This window comes from Dufourea novaeangliae, unplaced genomic scaffold, assembly GCF_001272555.1.
Source record: "Dufourea novaeangliae isolate 0120121106 unplaced genomic scaffold, ASM127255v1 scaffold16, whole genome shotgun sequence".
NCBI classification, from domain to species: Eukaryota; Metazoa; Arthropoda; class Insecta; order Hymenoptera; family Halictidae; genus Dufourea; species Dufourea novaeangliae.
Window position 1 is genome coordinate 2,713,659 of NW_015373891.1, and position 13,988 is coordinate 2,727,646.

The following is a 13,988-nucleotide window of genomic DNA, read 5'->3' on the forward strand; positions in this document are numbered from 1 at the left end:
ACAACTTCAAACTTAATAACTGTGCTATCCCTTCAGACACGGGACAGTTACGGGACGGTTCCGTTCAGACCAAAAACACTTATTGCTTCAAACTTAATAACTATACTATCCGTTCAGATACGGGACGGTTCCATTCAGACTAAAGGCACTTACAACTTCAAACTTAATAACTGCCCTATCCCTTCAGACACGGGACAGTTACGGGACGGTTCCGTTGAGACCAAAGACAGTTATTGCTTCAAACTTAACAACTATACTATCCGTTCAGATACGGGACGGTTCCATTCAGACTAAAGGCACTTACAACTTCAAACTTAATAACTGCCCTATCCCTTCAGACACGGGACAGTTACGGGACGGTTCCGTTCAGACCAAAAACACTTATTGCTTCAAACTTAATAACTATACTATCCGTTCAGACACGGGACGGTTCCATTCAGACTAAAGGCACTTACAACTTCAAACTTAATAACTGTACTATCCGTTCAGACACGGGACAGTTACGGGACGGTTCCGTTTAGACAAGGGTTGGGAAATAAGTGGCGTGCGTGCCAAGCTGGGCACCGGAAAATTTTTTGATGACACGCGCACATATGCAAAACTCACCTCCACTGTGTATACCTGACTGGGGAGAATGATTGAAGAACGTGTTTATGCTACAAAGTTACGTAAGACGCAAGATCTCAAGAAAATTGCAAATGTGACTGCAACAATACTAAGAAATGTGCCTCGGGGCTCTGAAGAATATTCCAAGAAAATGTTGACAACGATGCTGAATAAACGACGATTCTTTAAAGACAAAATACATTTACTAGTGTAATACATTGCGTTACCAGTTTTATTTCTCGAAAAAAAAGTTACTTCCATTGTTTTGCAACACCCTGTAGAATGTACCTACGGTGTTACAGTACTCATTTGAATTCGCAAGAGTTTCGAGGACTCAACCATTAAAGTTTCAGGCGTAACAGCGTTGAAGGCCCGAGTTTTCTACGACGGAAGTTTAGCAAACTCACTTTAAGATTAAGCTATTAAAGCTCTGAAGAACTTCAGTTTCGTACACCCCGCAATCGTGCATTGTCGTATCTCTGTTTCTCGACCGTCCACCACAGCGAGATATAAGACTGGACCTAACATACAATGTAATTTTCTGTCCCATGTTTCGGGGGCGTCAGAAGCCCCCGGTACCATTTCAGTATTCCATTCCTTGTTAGCGAAACCGGGACAATAATGTACACCCACGATCAAACTCAGCTTCCGGTAGGAGAAAAAGTGGCGTTGCAGAAGGACCTCCTAAAATTTGGTATCGGGAACTATTGAAATTTATGCCAAATTAACATTCGATTTAACATTTCTAAGGAATTTTGTAGAATACACCAGATCATTTGAATAAAGGCGAGTGTTTCATGTGTAGCTCTTTTCATGGTACTACAAGATCTAGAGAATTCTCAAACCTTCGATTGTGATATTACATGTAAACTCGAATGAACAACCAAACCTCCATTCTGCGGTTATCTGCGTCGATGAACGAATCTGTCAAATAAATATATATGAATCTTTGTGTAAGAGAGTGTTGAAAACTTTCTTTCTGCTGCCTTTCTGAGTACACATTTATTTCAATACTTGAAATAAATTTACCAAGTTTTAACAACTTGTTAATTTACAAACTGTGCGTTATCACGATGTCAGACGTAGTTCCTGAAATCGGAAACTTTTATCTAGAGATGCGCTCGAACCAGCGTGATTTTCGTGGGACACCAAGTCCCATAAGATGTTAGGTCTATTCTTATGTCTCGACTGTGCCTCGACACAGAAGGGGTTAAATTTCCCTTTATTCTTCCACGATTTACTTTTATTTTGCACTCGATATTCATTTCTCGTAACGAAAGAAACACAAATCGTGAATAACGGCCATAAATTCGCTAGTAAATGGTATCCTGTTTCGCAGCCGTATCGTCGTGAATACTCGATTTCCGGCGGACGCGTTGGGGGAACGGAACGGTGGCGTGACGAGTTTTCGTATAATCGCGTTTTAATTCGATTTTCGTGCAGCGCCACGCGAACGTCACACTGCGCTTACCAATTAGGACATCTCGCGTTGCAGCAGCGCTTTTCGATCGGTCGAGTGTCTTCGATCGCGAGCTATTATTCTAATTTCATCAAGAATTACAATAACATGAAGACACATCATCTTTTCTTAAATAATTTTACAAAATCATCCAATCTCCTATTAATAACAATTATTTTAGGACTATACTTTTCTACTTTTCAATATTCAAAATATAAAGAATCATTCTTCACTTTTAATGCTAGAATTTTTGGGTCAATCTTCTTCATAATAACAGGTTTTCATGGAATTCACGTAATTATTGGAATTATATTCTTATCAACATGGTATATATGAATAATAAATATACAATTGTCAAAAATTCGTCATTTTAATTTTGACATTCTATAGATATTGTTTGACTATTTCTATATTTATTTTTATATTGATGATCTAATTATAGTATAATTAATTACATCTAACTTCCAATTAGAAAATTTAAAAATTAATATATATATATTTAATATAATAATATATATAATTATTATAATCAATTTACTTTTAACGATTTTAACACACCTGTGCGTGTACGCCTGGAATTCAGTAATGAATGGTGAATCAAGGAAGAGGAAGCCACGTGTCCCGTTTCTACTCGCGCGACGTGAGTTGCAGGTGAACAAGATCGCAGCAATGTTCCGCGAATCTCATAATGGTTCGATTAGAAAGGTACATGGAAACAGTGAGAGGAGCAAATTGAATATCTATACATGGCTACCAATTTGATTCGCCACCTGTGTCTTGTCTTCGCTGAATTTCATTCTTATCCATAAGAATTGACTTCCTGTACTTCACGAATGCTACAAGATTCTTCATAACGATTATCAACTTCAGCTAGAGATAATAATATCGAAGTAGCAATAAAATCTTTAACAATTCTAAATTATTGTTAATTTGTATTTGGAGATTGATATTTGTTAGTTTCACGTTACATACATTTTTTGATAGTCTCGAAAAAAATTTGGGCTATAGAGGATTAATCAGCTATATAACAATTATTTCCTTGCACATTTCACAAACCTATATAACATTTCTACAGGAACAAAATTAAAATTCAGTCGAAAAACTGTGTAAAGTCGTATCAAGGTGAAAGAAACGAAAAGGTAATTATATCGAAATAGATTCGATTATCGTAGGAGGGTTAATACAAATTCTTCGAACAGAATGAACTGTCCAAAATACCTCCAAGGAAGATCAGCCATCGCATCTTTGAAATATCTGTTCATTTACTTCTAATTTATCACCGTCATCCAGTCTAGTTTCTGAAAGCATGTTACAGGATCACTAGCTTTTAACCGATTAATCGAATTTTTCCGAGAGATTGCGAGCAGGAGGTAAAACGTTCCAACGTGAAAGGCGGATCGATCGTGGAAGAGAGAAAAACCTGGGGGGCGGTAGTTCACTGTGTCGGCGTCGTCGTCGACGAGGAGGAAGTATCGAGAGGGAAAGTGCAAGCCAGGCGTCGCGACGCGGCTGTTCACGAAGGGTGTCAATTAGATAACCACCGATCGCGGCTCCGTTTGTGCGTGACGAAATTAGTACGAGAAAATGGCTCGTGATTGTAACTTTGCAAACAAAATATCCCATAAAACAATTCGAAGTAGCTAGGAATGCGTATTACTAATATAACTTGGCTGATTCTAGTAGATATTGGAAATAATCGTTATAAATGTATTTCTGAAGATAGGTCAGACCCTTTAAAATCGACCCACTCGAATTATCTCCGAAACTGTCTACAATATTAAAAATTTTGCAGACAAAAGTTAAATGGTATCAGGGGGCACACTTTCTGATGTAACTTTTTTCCATGTGGACGCGTAAAGGTCGTATAAAACTCAACTTTGTTTTTTTAAATAGAATCGTATATTTTTGAATGCACTAATTCGCCGTAAGTGACCTAGTACTTTGTGTAGAGAATAACAAGAAGTATCATGTAGTGCATTAAAAAATGTACTTCGTTTAAAAAAACAAAGTTCATATAATCTCTAGATAATCGAAGATTTACCGTGTACAGTAAAGTCTCGATAACTGCTCGGAAGTATCTCTACGTGAAGTACTTCTGACCTCCACTAACAGGGGGTTCCATACCAGAGGCTCGGTCCAAAATGCAGTTCACGAAGTAACAATTCATGAAGTACAAAAATCGTGTCCCTCTGCGATAACTGCTCCAACGCGGTCCCGAGTTTCAAGCATTAATCGAAGATTCACTGATAAAAATTCCAGATCCATGATTATAAAACCTTTCTTCATTCTTAAAAAGTACGTAGTGTACGTTCCTTGAGCTTTTGTACCTACTTCTGATCTATCTTGTAAACTTATCAGTGCACAATAGAGGCAATGCAAAAAAAAAAAAAAATAAATAGAACTTCCTAATTTTCCCATCAAGGAAACTTCGTTTGCAAGAGCGTGAACGTCGTTGCAAGAGTGTGAACCATGGTGGTGTATTCGTCGCGTAAATTTCACCCGAGAGACAAAGTTGGCCCGCTCGTAAAACACGGCTCGATGACTTCCGAGTGGCAGTGCTTTACGACTTTCCACGGTCCGTCACTCTTCCACCCCCTTCCGGGGGCCGACTTGCCTCACGCTACAGTGGAATCACGTTAAAGTAGCGGTGCGGGGATCTCGAGGCGGATTTTTCCTGGAAACGCTACTTTAACGTGAGCCAATGGGCATGCAGGATCTCGTGACAGTTCGGTCGAACCACCAATTGCATCAGAACTTTGGTTACAGATGGCGACCGATAGTATTACCGTTCCTACCGCTACTTTAACGCAGGGACCTCTACCGAAACGTAAAATACCGGTATTTTCGATTGTACACCCGCGAGCAAATTCGGCTTCCGCTAGGAGAAAAAGTGACGTAGGATAAGGGCTTCCTAGCACTTGGTAAATTTATTTCAAGTACTGAAATAAATGTTAAAATGCGTGGCAATTTGGCATAAATTTCAGAAACTTCCGAATTCAAATGGTAAAAAAGCTAGGGGGAAAAACAGTGTAGGAGAAGGGCCTTCTATCACTTGGTCTCGGAAATTATTGAAATTTATGCCAATTTAACATTTATTTCCGTACTTGAAATAAATTTACCAAATGGTAGGAGGCCTTTCTCTTACGCCATTTCTTCCGAGTTGTTCGTGAGGGTACCTTCGCCCTATATAACCCCATATAAGCCCGACCCTTATAGAAACCAAAATAATACCGGTATTTATTTCGGTTTTCGATAATATATCGGTTCAGCTTCGATGGCATAATATCGGTATCAAATTCATTCCGGTTTAAGTCCCTGCTTTAACGTGCCCTACTTTAACGTGAGTCTAATGTATTTTGTCGTTCCTACCCCCTGTCGGCCACCTTTTCCTCTGCGGAATTTCGAAAGCGTGTTATCACCGCGATCAACGATCGACTCGCCAATTAGAGACGCTACGCTTCCCCCCACGTTTAGATATTATCCGTGGAGAGTTATCGGTCCGTTGGAAAGGTCAATTGCTCGCATTCGAGCGAACGTGATTTATGGGCAACCCTGGTTTTCGAGACTCCCGCGCGTATCGGCCGCCACGATGGTGTTTGCAAACACGTTGCCCTCGAGCAGTGTAAACAACCGTGCACCCCGAAGCTTTTGCGTTCGATTCTGAGCTGTTTGTTATGACACGACGGATAATTGTCCCTAGTTCGAAAGTTCGAGATCCCGAGCTGACTAATTCGAGAGGGTTGGAAGCTTAATCCCTAACCCATTAAGTCCCGAACAGTGAAATAAGGCGAGCTTTACACGTATAATTATTTATTACTTATAAACGTGTATACGAAAGAATATAAATGCTATTGAATAAATTCTTTAATCGGTACTTTATGTATAATATAACGTTTATGCAATCTTGGGTGAATGTTTTTAATGGAAAACGTAAATAAAATAATACTAGATACCATATTACCGAAGTCCACTACATGAGAAAGATACACCAAGAAATCTCTATGATTTAAGAAACTAAAAATGTTTATCATAGTACTGTAAATACGATACTTCAATTTCTTCAATTTTCAAAACATCGTAGGATCTAAGTGAAAGAAGAAATAGTGACGAAAGCAATATGAAAAAAATCTATGAAATCCTCTTTTATAACTGCAACATGAAAAACAAAATTCAGTAACATGTATACTTAAAACTACTACAAGTAGTCATGCGATATTATTGTTAAACTTCTGTATAAATTGGGTTTTCCCATCAATGGTAATAAATTAAATACTCTAAATAACACTGCTGACATCTATGGTTAACTAAAAATTAAAAATTCCCAAAAACTTTGGAAACACCCCGTGTGGATCGATACGTGAATAATAAATGATAATGCAGCAGATATCGAACTTTCATCGACCGCATAAGCTCAAAGGGAAGTGCAGCCCCGATCTCCCATTCCCGGAAAAAACCGAAAGATAAGATGGTCAGCGGCGGTAAAAGGAGTACTGTAGCCGAGTCCGATTCCATTTAGCAAGAGAGATCCACCGATTCGACCGTATCGGCGTGACTCTGTAAGCATCTCGCGTGCAAGAAAATCGCGATAACACGCGTGGCGTCTGCGCGAGGGGCGGCAACCGCGAAATGCAAATCGCCCGTGATTTGCATTCCCGAGCCAGGGCGATGAGTATACGAATCCGGTGGAACATCTGGTTTGACTAGCCGACTCTGTTCTGAGAATATTTGAAATCTGAAAAGACTGAATGAAAACCGATGGCAAGAGGAAACTTTGACACGGTGGATAAATAAAACCAACGGGACTACCCATCGACCAATTGAAAGAAGAAACGAATCATGTTTGTCGCATTCGAGCGATATCTTTTCGTCCAAGTGTCGGGGAACCGAGCGGCGAAAAAGAAAGGAGAAACAAGGTGCCTGCGACCGATGGATAGTGATGGGATCGGTAACAATAATATTGATGACATTTAATCGGTTCTATATTCAAAGTACTAAGTGGGAAGTATCGACAGGTATCGAAACTTTGGGTACCTGTAAGATTTTAGGTAACTAAACAGGTTAATACGTTTTCATACGGAATTACAAGCTGGACCGACTAACATGATAAAAAATATATGATTCTATTCAAAATAGACAAACTTGATTTTCATATCGCACGCCCGCAAGAAAAGTATCATAAGTTAACAATCGTCAATTTTCATTTTATCGCATAAAATATCTTCCAATATATAGTTCCACAATCTAGAAAAATGACACAAATTAAAGTCCAATTCTTCAAGCGACGTGGTGCTAGCGTGACTTCGTTTAATAATTGAAGTGCTACGTGAATGAATCAATTTTTTTTCGCTCTCCTGAAAAATTACACATTCTCGACTTGTGACAGTTTTCTTGCATGGCTGCGATATGTCTTCTACGCATCCGTCTACAAAAAACTGATCACGTCAAATTATGCTACCCACGAAATCATGTAAGTTTTATCTTAACAATTTTTCACTGAAATAATTAGTTACGCAGCATCGAACTGATCTCAGTTACGTGCTCCACCATGTAGAACGAGTGGTTGAACAACTATGTTACGATTTGTAGTACAGATAACGGTGGAGGTTTGCCTGATAGAAGTAATTCCAGGAACTGATGGGAATAACTTTGTGGCAATTAAACGGGAAAAAGACACGTCTATTAAGCGGGGAGAGTACTGTATGCGGTAGCTAGTCGCGTAAGGACAGACAGATTAATCGAAATTCGCGTACACGGTTCGACGCTAAGTACCCACGGAACCACTTCGTGCGAGCTTCGAATCAGCTTGTAAATTCAGTACTAATCCGCAAGCTATTTCGTATCGGTTCACCGTGACGACTTACTTCCACCCGAATCGACACGAATATCTCCTTCCTCTTTTTCTCATTAATCTCTTCGTCGACCGAAACACAATCCACTTTAATCTCGATTTGCTGCCGGTGGCATTGATCGACCCGAAACGCGGGTAAAAATACTCTTAGTCGAAGTGTAATTCATCGATCCACGGTTTCGTGCAGGATTCATTCACCTGTTACGATATAAGTACAGTGACCTGAAATATATTTATAGCATCACTCGAATATTAAACAACGTTATAAAAAAGATAAACGCGTTATATCACTTGTACCTTTGTTATTGGTGCTAGGAAAATTAAATTAAACGGGTATTTATTGGAAAATCGAGTAACATACTGCATTGGCTAAATTAAATTAGATACGAATCTTTTTATCAATCGTATTGCTATAAAAATTGTGCGTACCTACTACGTGAAATTAAGAGTGATGCAATAAATATGGGGTATATAAGAAAAAATAATTCGAAAAAAAAGAAGAAGAAAATTTGTTTGGGTGATGCTCCGTTTTCGAGATAATCTGACTCGAAAATTTGCTGCATGCATAAAATAGGACTTGGCTCACACGTCTGTCCATTGCAGGCCGTTTCTACTTCCTTCCAGCATGAATACACGCGTTTTAAGACTAGAACTACCAACGATAAACGTATATCTATTCCTATCGGATAGATAAACATGACAAATTTTCTGAAAATATTTAAATTTATAAATTAACTATTTCTTCATTTTTATATTACAATGAAAGTTGTGAAAAATCTGAGAAAAATGTTGTAACATTTTAATCGTCAATATAAGAATATACTAACCAGTCATTAAGACTTCTTTGGTATTTCTAGTGTTAAATAAATGTTCGATCCCCAATTTTCTGGAAAACAAATCTTCAAACAAAAAAGATTTATTATTCTTCTTCACTTATTTTTTCTTAAAGAATCACCTCCGAGCTCTGGTTGTAATACCAGACCTGACACACACTGTATTCCCAGTACAATGATTCCTCGATGAATGCGATACAGGCAACGGCATTATTTCCATCACTGTGGGAGTCCCCCTGTGGAAGCAATCAAAACAGAGTAAACAGAAGCTGAGCAAAGGCTCGGCTTCGGGCAAAAAAAAAAACAAATTTATGAGGGGCTGAAAACCTTTCCGCCCTGTCACGAATATTCCGCAGTGGACTCGAGTACACCGCACTCATCGAGACATTACTGTACCTACTGTATTTATGTCGCACACGTATACTGCATACCTCGTACAATCCAACAGATTCTATAATTTATTCGGATAGATTCTATAATTAACACGCCAAAAAAAAAAACTAAAATGTAGAATGTAACTTTTTCGTACGATGCCTCGTTACCGAGATAATCGAATTCCAAAGTCTGATGCGTGCACCTGCTACTGACATAGGACTCCGCAAACTTGTCTGTTCATTACATTCCGTTTCTACTTACGTTCAGTACGAACACGTGAATTTCAGAATTGATTGCTTCGGAAACGAGGCATTCTAGAATAAAGTTTAATTTCACATTTTGGTCTTACTTTTTGCATACGGAATAATTGCCTGTCCTCTTGCACGACCAACCTCGTATAGTACAAATTCTTTCTTTAGAATTGATTTAAACTCAATACTTTGGAGGAAATTTAAACCTTTTTCCCGAACCATCCAATATATTCGTTCGTGTTCCTTTTTCACGATTAATGCGCATGTCAGCGTCCAGTAACAATAATAATAATAACGATTAATAAATGCTATAAATCCCGCTTTGCTGGTCGAAATTCTCCCTCGAGATATCACGCGAAATTTCCCGCGGAATGAAACACGCGTGACTTGAATTTCCTTCAACGTCCAAGCAAACCCGTCCCCCATTTGGAGCAGTGCAGAAAGTAATTTATACTGATTAAAGCTTTCGCGCGCGGATACGAAAAGCTCCGCGGTTGACCGCTCGAAAGGGGCTTCCATTTTCGCGGGGTCAAAGCGGGGAAACGACTCACGTATCCGTGTCGCAATACGTGTTCACCTCCCGTTTGTTATCGAATTTTCTTTAATCACAAAGAGGAACACGTACTCGCGTTTTCGCTCGGTCGCTTTAATTGTCTTTGTTACTCGACGCTGGCGTGTGCATTAATCGTGTAAAAGGGACGTAACCGAATATACTGGATGTCCCACGAAAGGTTTGAAAATTCGTCTAAAGTATTGAGTGATGTTAGTTTGTAGATGTACAGATTGAAGTTACAGATTAGTACCAATAAGTGTAGTGCCAATACTATCGATGAATCTTTCGATTTCCTTTACCTGTCACTAAGCAGATTTCGACATAAATTATTAACTAGTCTCAAATTATTATATTTTTGTCATTGCTACTGTATTTTTTTGTTTTTGTTTCATCTTTTATTCCTGTGTCCTCGTTCTTTGTCTAAAAGAGTTTTTTCTGTTAAAATAAATATTATTATTAGTATTATTATTATTATACATACATCTATTCCGCTTTGTGTTTGTCCCTCGACAGAAACCCGACGAAGATTCGCTGGTTCAGAGCAACAAACGATTTTAAATGGGTCCCCATTTGATGCTCGCTTACCAATTAACCCTCGAAAGCCCGTGGCGGGTCTATTTGGACCCACGTTTTCGAAAGCATCGTCAAACACTTCAACTTACCATAACTAGTCTTGGGTAAGTGATTTTTTTTTAATATCAGAGCCTGTAAGAGGACTCGAGTGTCTTGAAGAAATGAATTCAACTACTCGTTCGAACCTATTCTTTTTTAATTTTATTGTATTATAAAAAACCCTAGACACTTGCCAGATACAAGGGTCCCAGTAACCCAGTAACCCACGGAACTCGATGTATCGAAAGCAATTAAATTAGTTCGCGCGCGAGATGGCGAGTATTTTCCTATCGCGGGACCGTGCACTCAAACTGGAAAACAGGAAGGCGGTCAATATTTTACACCAGCCGGAAATCGACGAAAAAGGATAGGCCAGGGATGGGGAAAGCTCCAGTTTCGACAAATACGCCGTGCTAAATAATAAAGTCGTACGGTCGTATCGCGAGACGCGAACGGACCCTTTTGTCCGCGAACGGGCAGTGCCGGATGAACTTCCTAAAAATTGAACCGATCAACTCCATGTTTTAGAGGTTTCTCAATTTTACTGGTCTACGTCTTTTACATGTAGAATAAAATATATATTCTAAAAAGGATGCGTGAAATATTACTACTTTTTGTTACGTAGAGTTGATGAGTTCGACTTGAGGAAAATTCAGACAATGGTCGATAGAGTCGTTTCCAGATGGACGAAAGTTGAAAATGTGTTGAACCTATTATTAATCGTCTTCGCACAATGAACAATTTTCGTGGCACCTAATTCGACCATTTCGACCATTGTATGTGGTGTCGAGGAGCATTAATTACCAGCAGAATATGATGTTACTTCGATAAGGATGCGCCTGCACCAAGCAATCAAGCATTCACGAAACCGACAACGTTTCGAAGGGACTTCTGAAGGGAAGCTCGGATATCTATCGCTACGGGTGTTTACGGTTTCGGGGGGTAGCTGGACGCCTAGACAAATGTTCGATATTCCCAGCGTCGTGGCCTTTATCTTCACACTCGACGTCATTTTTCAGTACATTTTGTTATTACGCATTTTTCGATTGTTTAGAGAAGTTTCGGAAAAGCAGAAAAATAAGTGCATGACGAAAGGTACTAGCTGTGACTTTATTTGATAATGTTTCATTCAGAAATACGAAAAATAAGTATAGTTGCTTTGTGCACTTTAAAGACGCCGAGCCTGAGACAGGATTAGAAATATAATGATATTATACAGTAGAAATGGTAGAGTTGTCTGTGATTCGTTCAAACTTCCTGCATAAGGATTCCTTTTTTCTTGCAATAAATACGATGATTTTTAACCATTAACAAATTATAGTCATCGCCATTCCCAGATGCAATTAAGTGCATGCAATTGCGTCAAATGGAGATTTTCAGTGAACAGCATATTTACTAGGTCTGTTGATCATATCAGAACCATGTCGATCATACAAGGATTTATAAAAGTGGTAATGTAAGAGTTGACTAATACGTGGATACATTCTCTCAGTCCTTCGATGAAAATGAATAGTAGAATAAATAAGAAAAACAATGCAGGTATTGGATGCAGGCTATACTTCGGGATATTTCAGGACGTTTCGACGAATCCTTACAACGTTACGATCCTGTCAAATGTAAGAAATACGTCATAAGGATACACGATTTAATTAAAGAAAGGTTCACCAGTTCCCGAAAGAGTGCCGAATGGAAAAACTGGAATGAGAACGAACTCATCGATTCAAGAAGTTCCAGCGTTTCTCGCAGGCATGAATAAATTAATTACCTAGATAAAGAGTTTGTAAGAACGAATAAAAAATGAAAGAAGTACCTCGCCATTCTCAATTGGTTAAACGAAAAAATTACAGTTTTTAAAATACAATAATACTTCTACTGAAATATGAGTAGGCACATGGCGAACAATTATTTAATCTCATTAACTGTTGTAGATCAGCATGACGATCTTAAATACTGCTGCTTTTCACTATGTATTATTCAAAGAGAATTGTACCTAGGTCTGATCTCTCGGTAGTGATGGGTAATCGAACTGTTCAAACATGTTCGAACTTCTGGAAAAATGCTCAAACAGTTCAAACGGTGTCTGGTCGGTTCAACCATTTAAAATTTGTCAAACAACTCCAATCGATTCAAACAGTTCAAACATTCCAGATCCTGTAAACAATACGAATCGTTTGAAACAGTTCGAACATTTCAAACAGTTCAAACGTGTCCAATCCTTCAAACAATACGAATCGTTTGAAACAGTTCGAATGTTTCAAACAGTTCGAACGTTTCAAATCCTCCAAACAATACGAATCGTTTGAAACAGTTCGAACATTTTAAACAGTTTGAACGTTTCAAATCATTCAAAAATTCGAATCGTTTCAAATCATTCAAACAACTCGAATCCTTTCGAACAGTTCAAACGTATGAAATCTTTCAAACAGTTCAAACGCTTCCATCAAAATCAAATCCTACTTAGTAGACAAACAACAAAACTCACCTCCATCTTCTTTGGAGGAACTCTTTGAAATCCCCTTCTGAAGTCCCGCCAGAGCGGGGAACACGAGTACCAATAGGAACAAAATGGTCCAGGCCAGCGAAGGCCCCTTCCTCGTCCACCTAAACGATCTTTCCGTCCACGAATGCCACCGCACGTCGCTCGGGCCGCAGCTCCTCGACGTGAATGGGGATGTGGAGGTGGTAGCGTGGCAGAACCTGTCACGTTCTTCAAACGTCCTGGATAAAGTCATGGCGTGGTCGGGATCGCGACTCACGTGTTCACCGCGTCGTATGGTCTCACGGTCCCCGATTGTCCTTCGTTCAGGCGAGTCGCAGCGGCCACGAAGACGCTCGCAAAGCTCGCAGCTGTTGCTGATGGTGGTCGTCCGATTCGGTCCTGTCGACGCTGAGGACATTGTCGACGAGGAGGAGAGAAAATGGGACGGGTCGGCGCACTCGAGGGTGTCACGACCTGACGGACAATGGCAGTGGCAGGTGGTGGTACTGGTGTTGGTGGTTGTGACGGCGCAGCCAGTGGTAGCCGCGTCGACGATCGCGGTAACGCCGCACGATATCCTGGTGGTAGCAGCGGCAATATTTGAACATCGAACGGAGGTCGTTGTGTAAACCTCCGGAGGTGATGCGTCGGCCGAATCGTCGACGGACGATGCGCTGCCGAGCCTGCGCGTGCACCACGCTGCTGACTTCATCCTTCCGTTCTCTGGGGGACGACTCTCTCGTCAGGACGATGACCGCGTCCTGCTGACGTACGATTCCCAACCCGACGAGACGGCTGGGAAACGCCGTGGAACCCTCGACACACCGTTGGGATTCCACTGTACGACCTATCCGTCGATACTTCCCCTGTCGATCTAATCGGACTCGACCGACTTCATTCTAACCCAGGCCTAATCCAGACCACGCTCATATCTCCTCGTGTCGACTGAACTTTGCCTCGATCACCTATTCG

General features: G+C 40.0%; 1 protein-coding gene across 1 annotated transcript in view; it reads right to left on the reverse strand.

The window, feature by feature from the left end:
* The window catches only part of LOC107187776 (insulin-like receptor), a 78,628-nt gene extending 64,900 nt beyond the window's left edge, over positions 1-13,728 (reverse strand). Inside the window, exon 1 of the mRNA XM_015575952.1 lies at positions 13,020-13,728. Within this exon, the coding sequence (XP_015431438.1) occupies positions 13,020-13,728 (709 nt within the window). The remainder of the gene's footprint in view (positions 1-13,019) is intronic.
* Between the last annotated feature and the right edge of the window lie 260 nt (positions 13,729-13,988).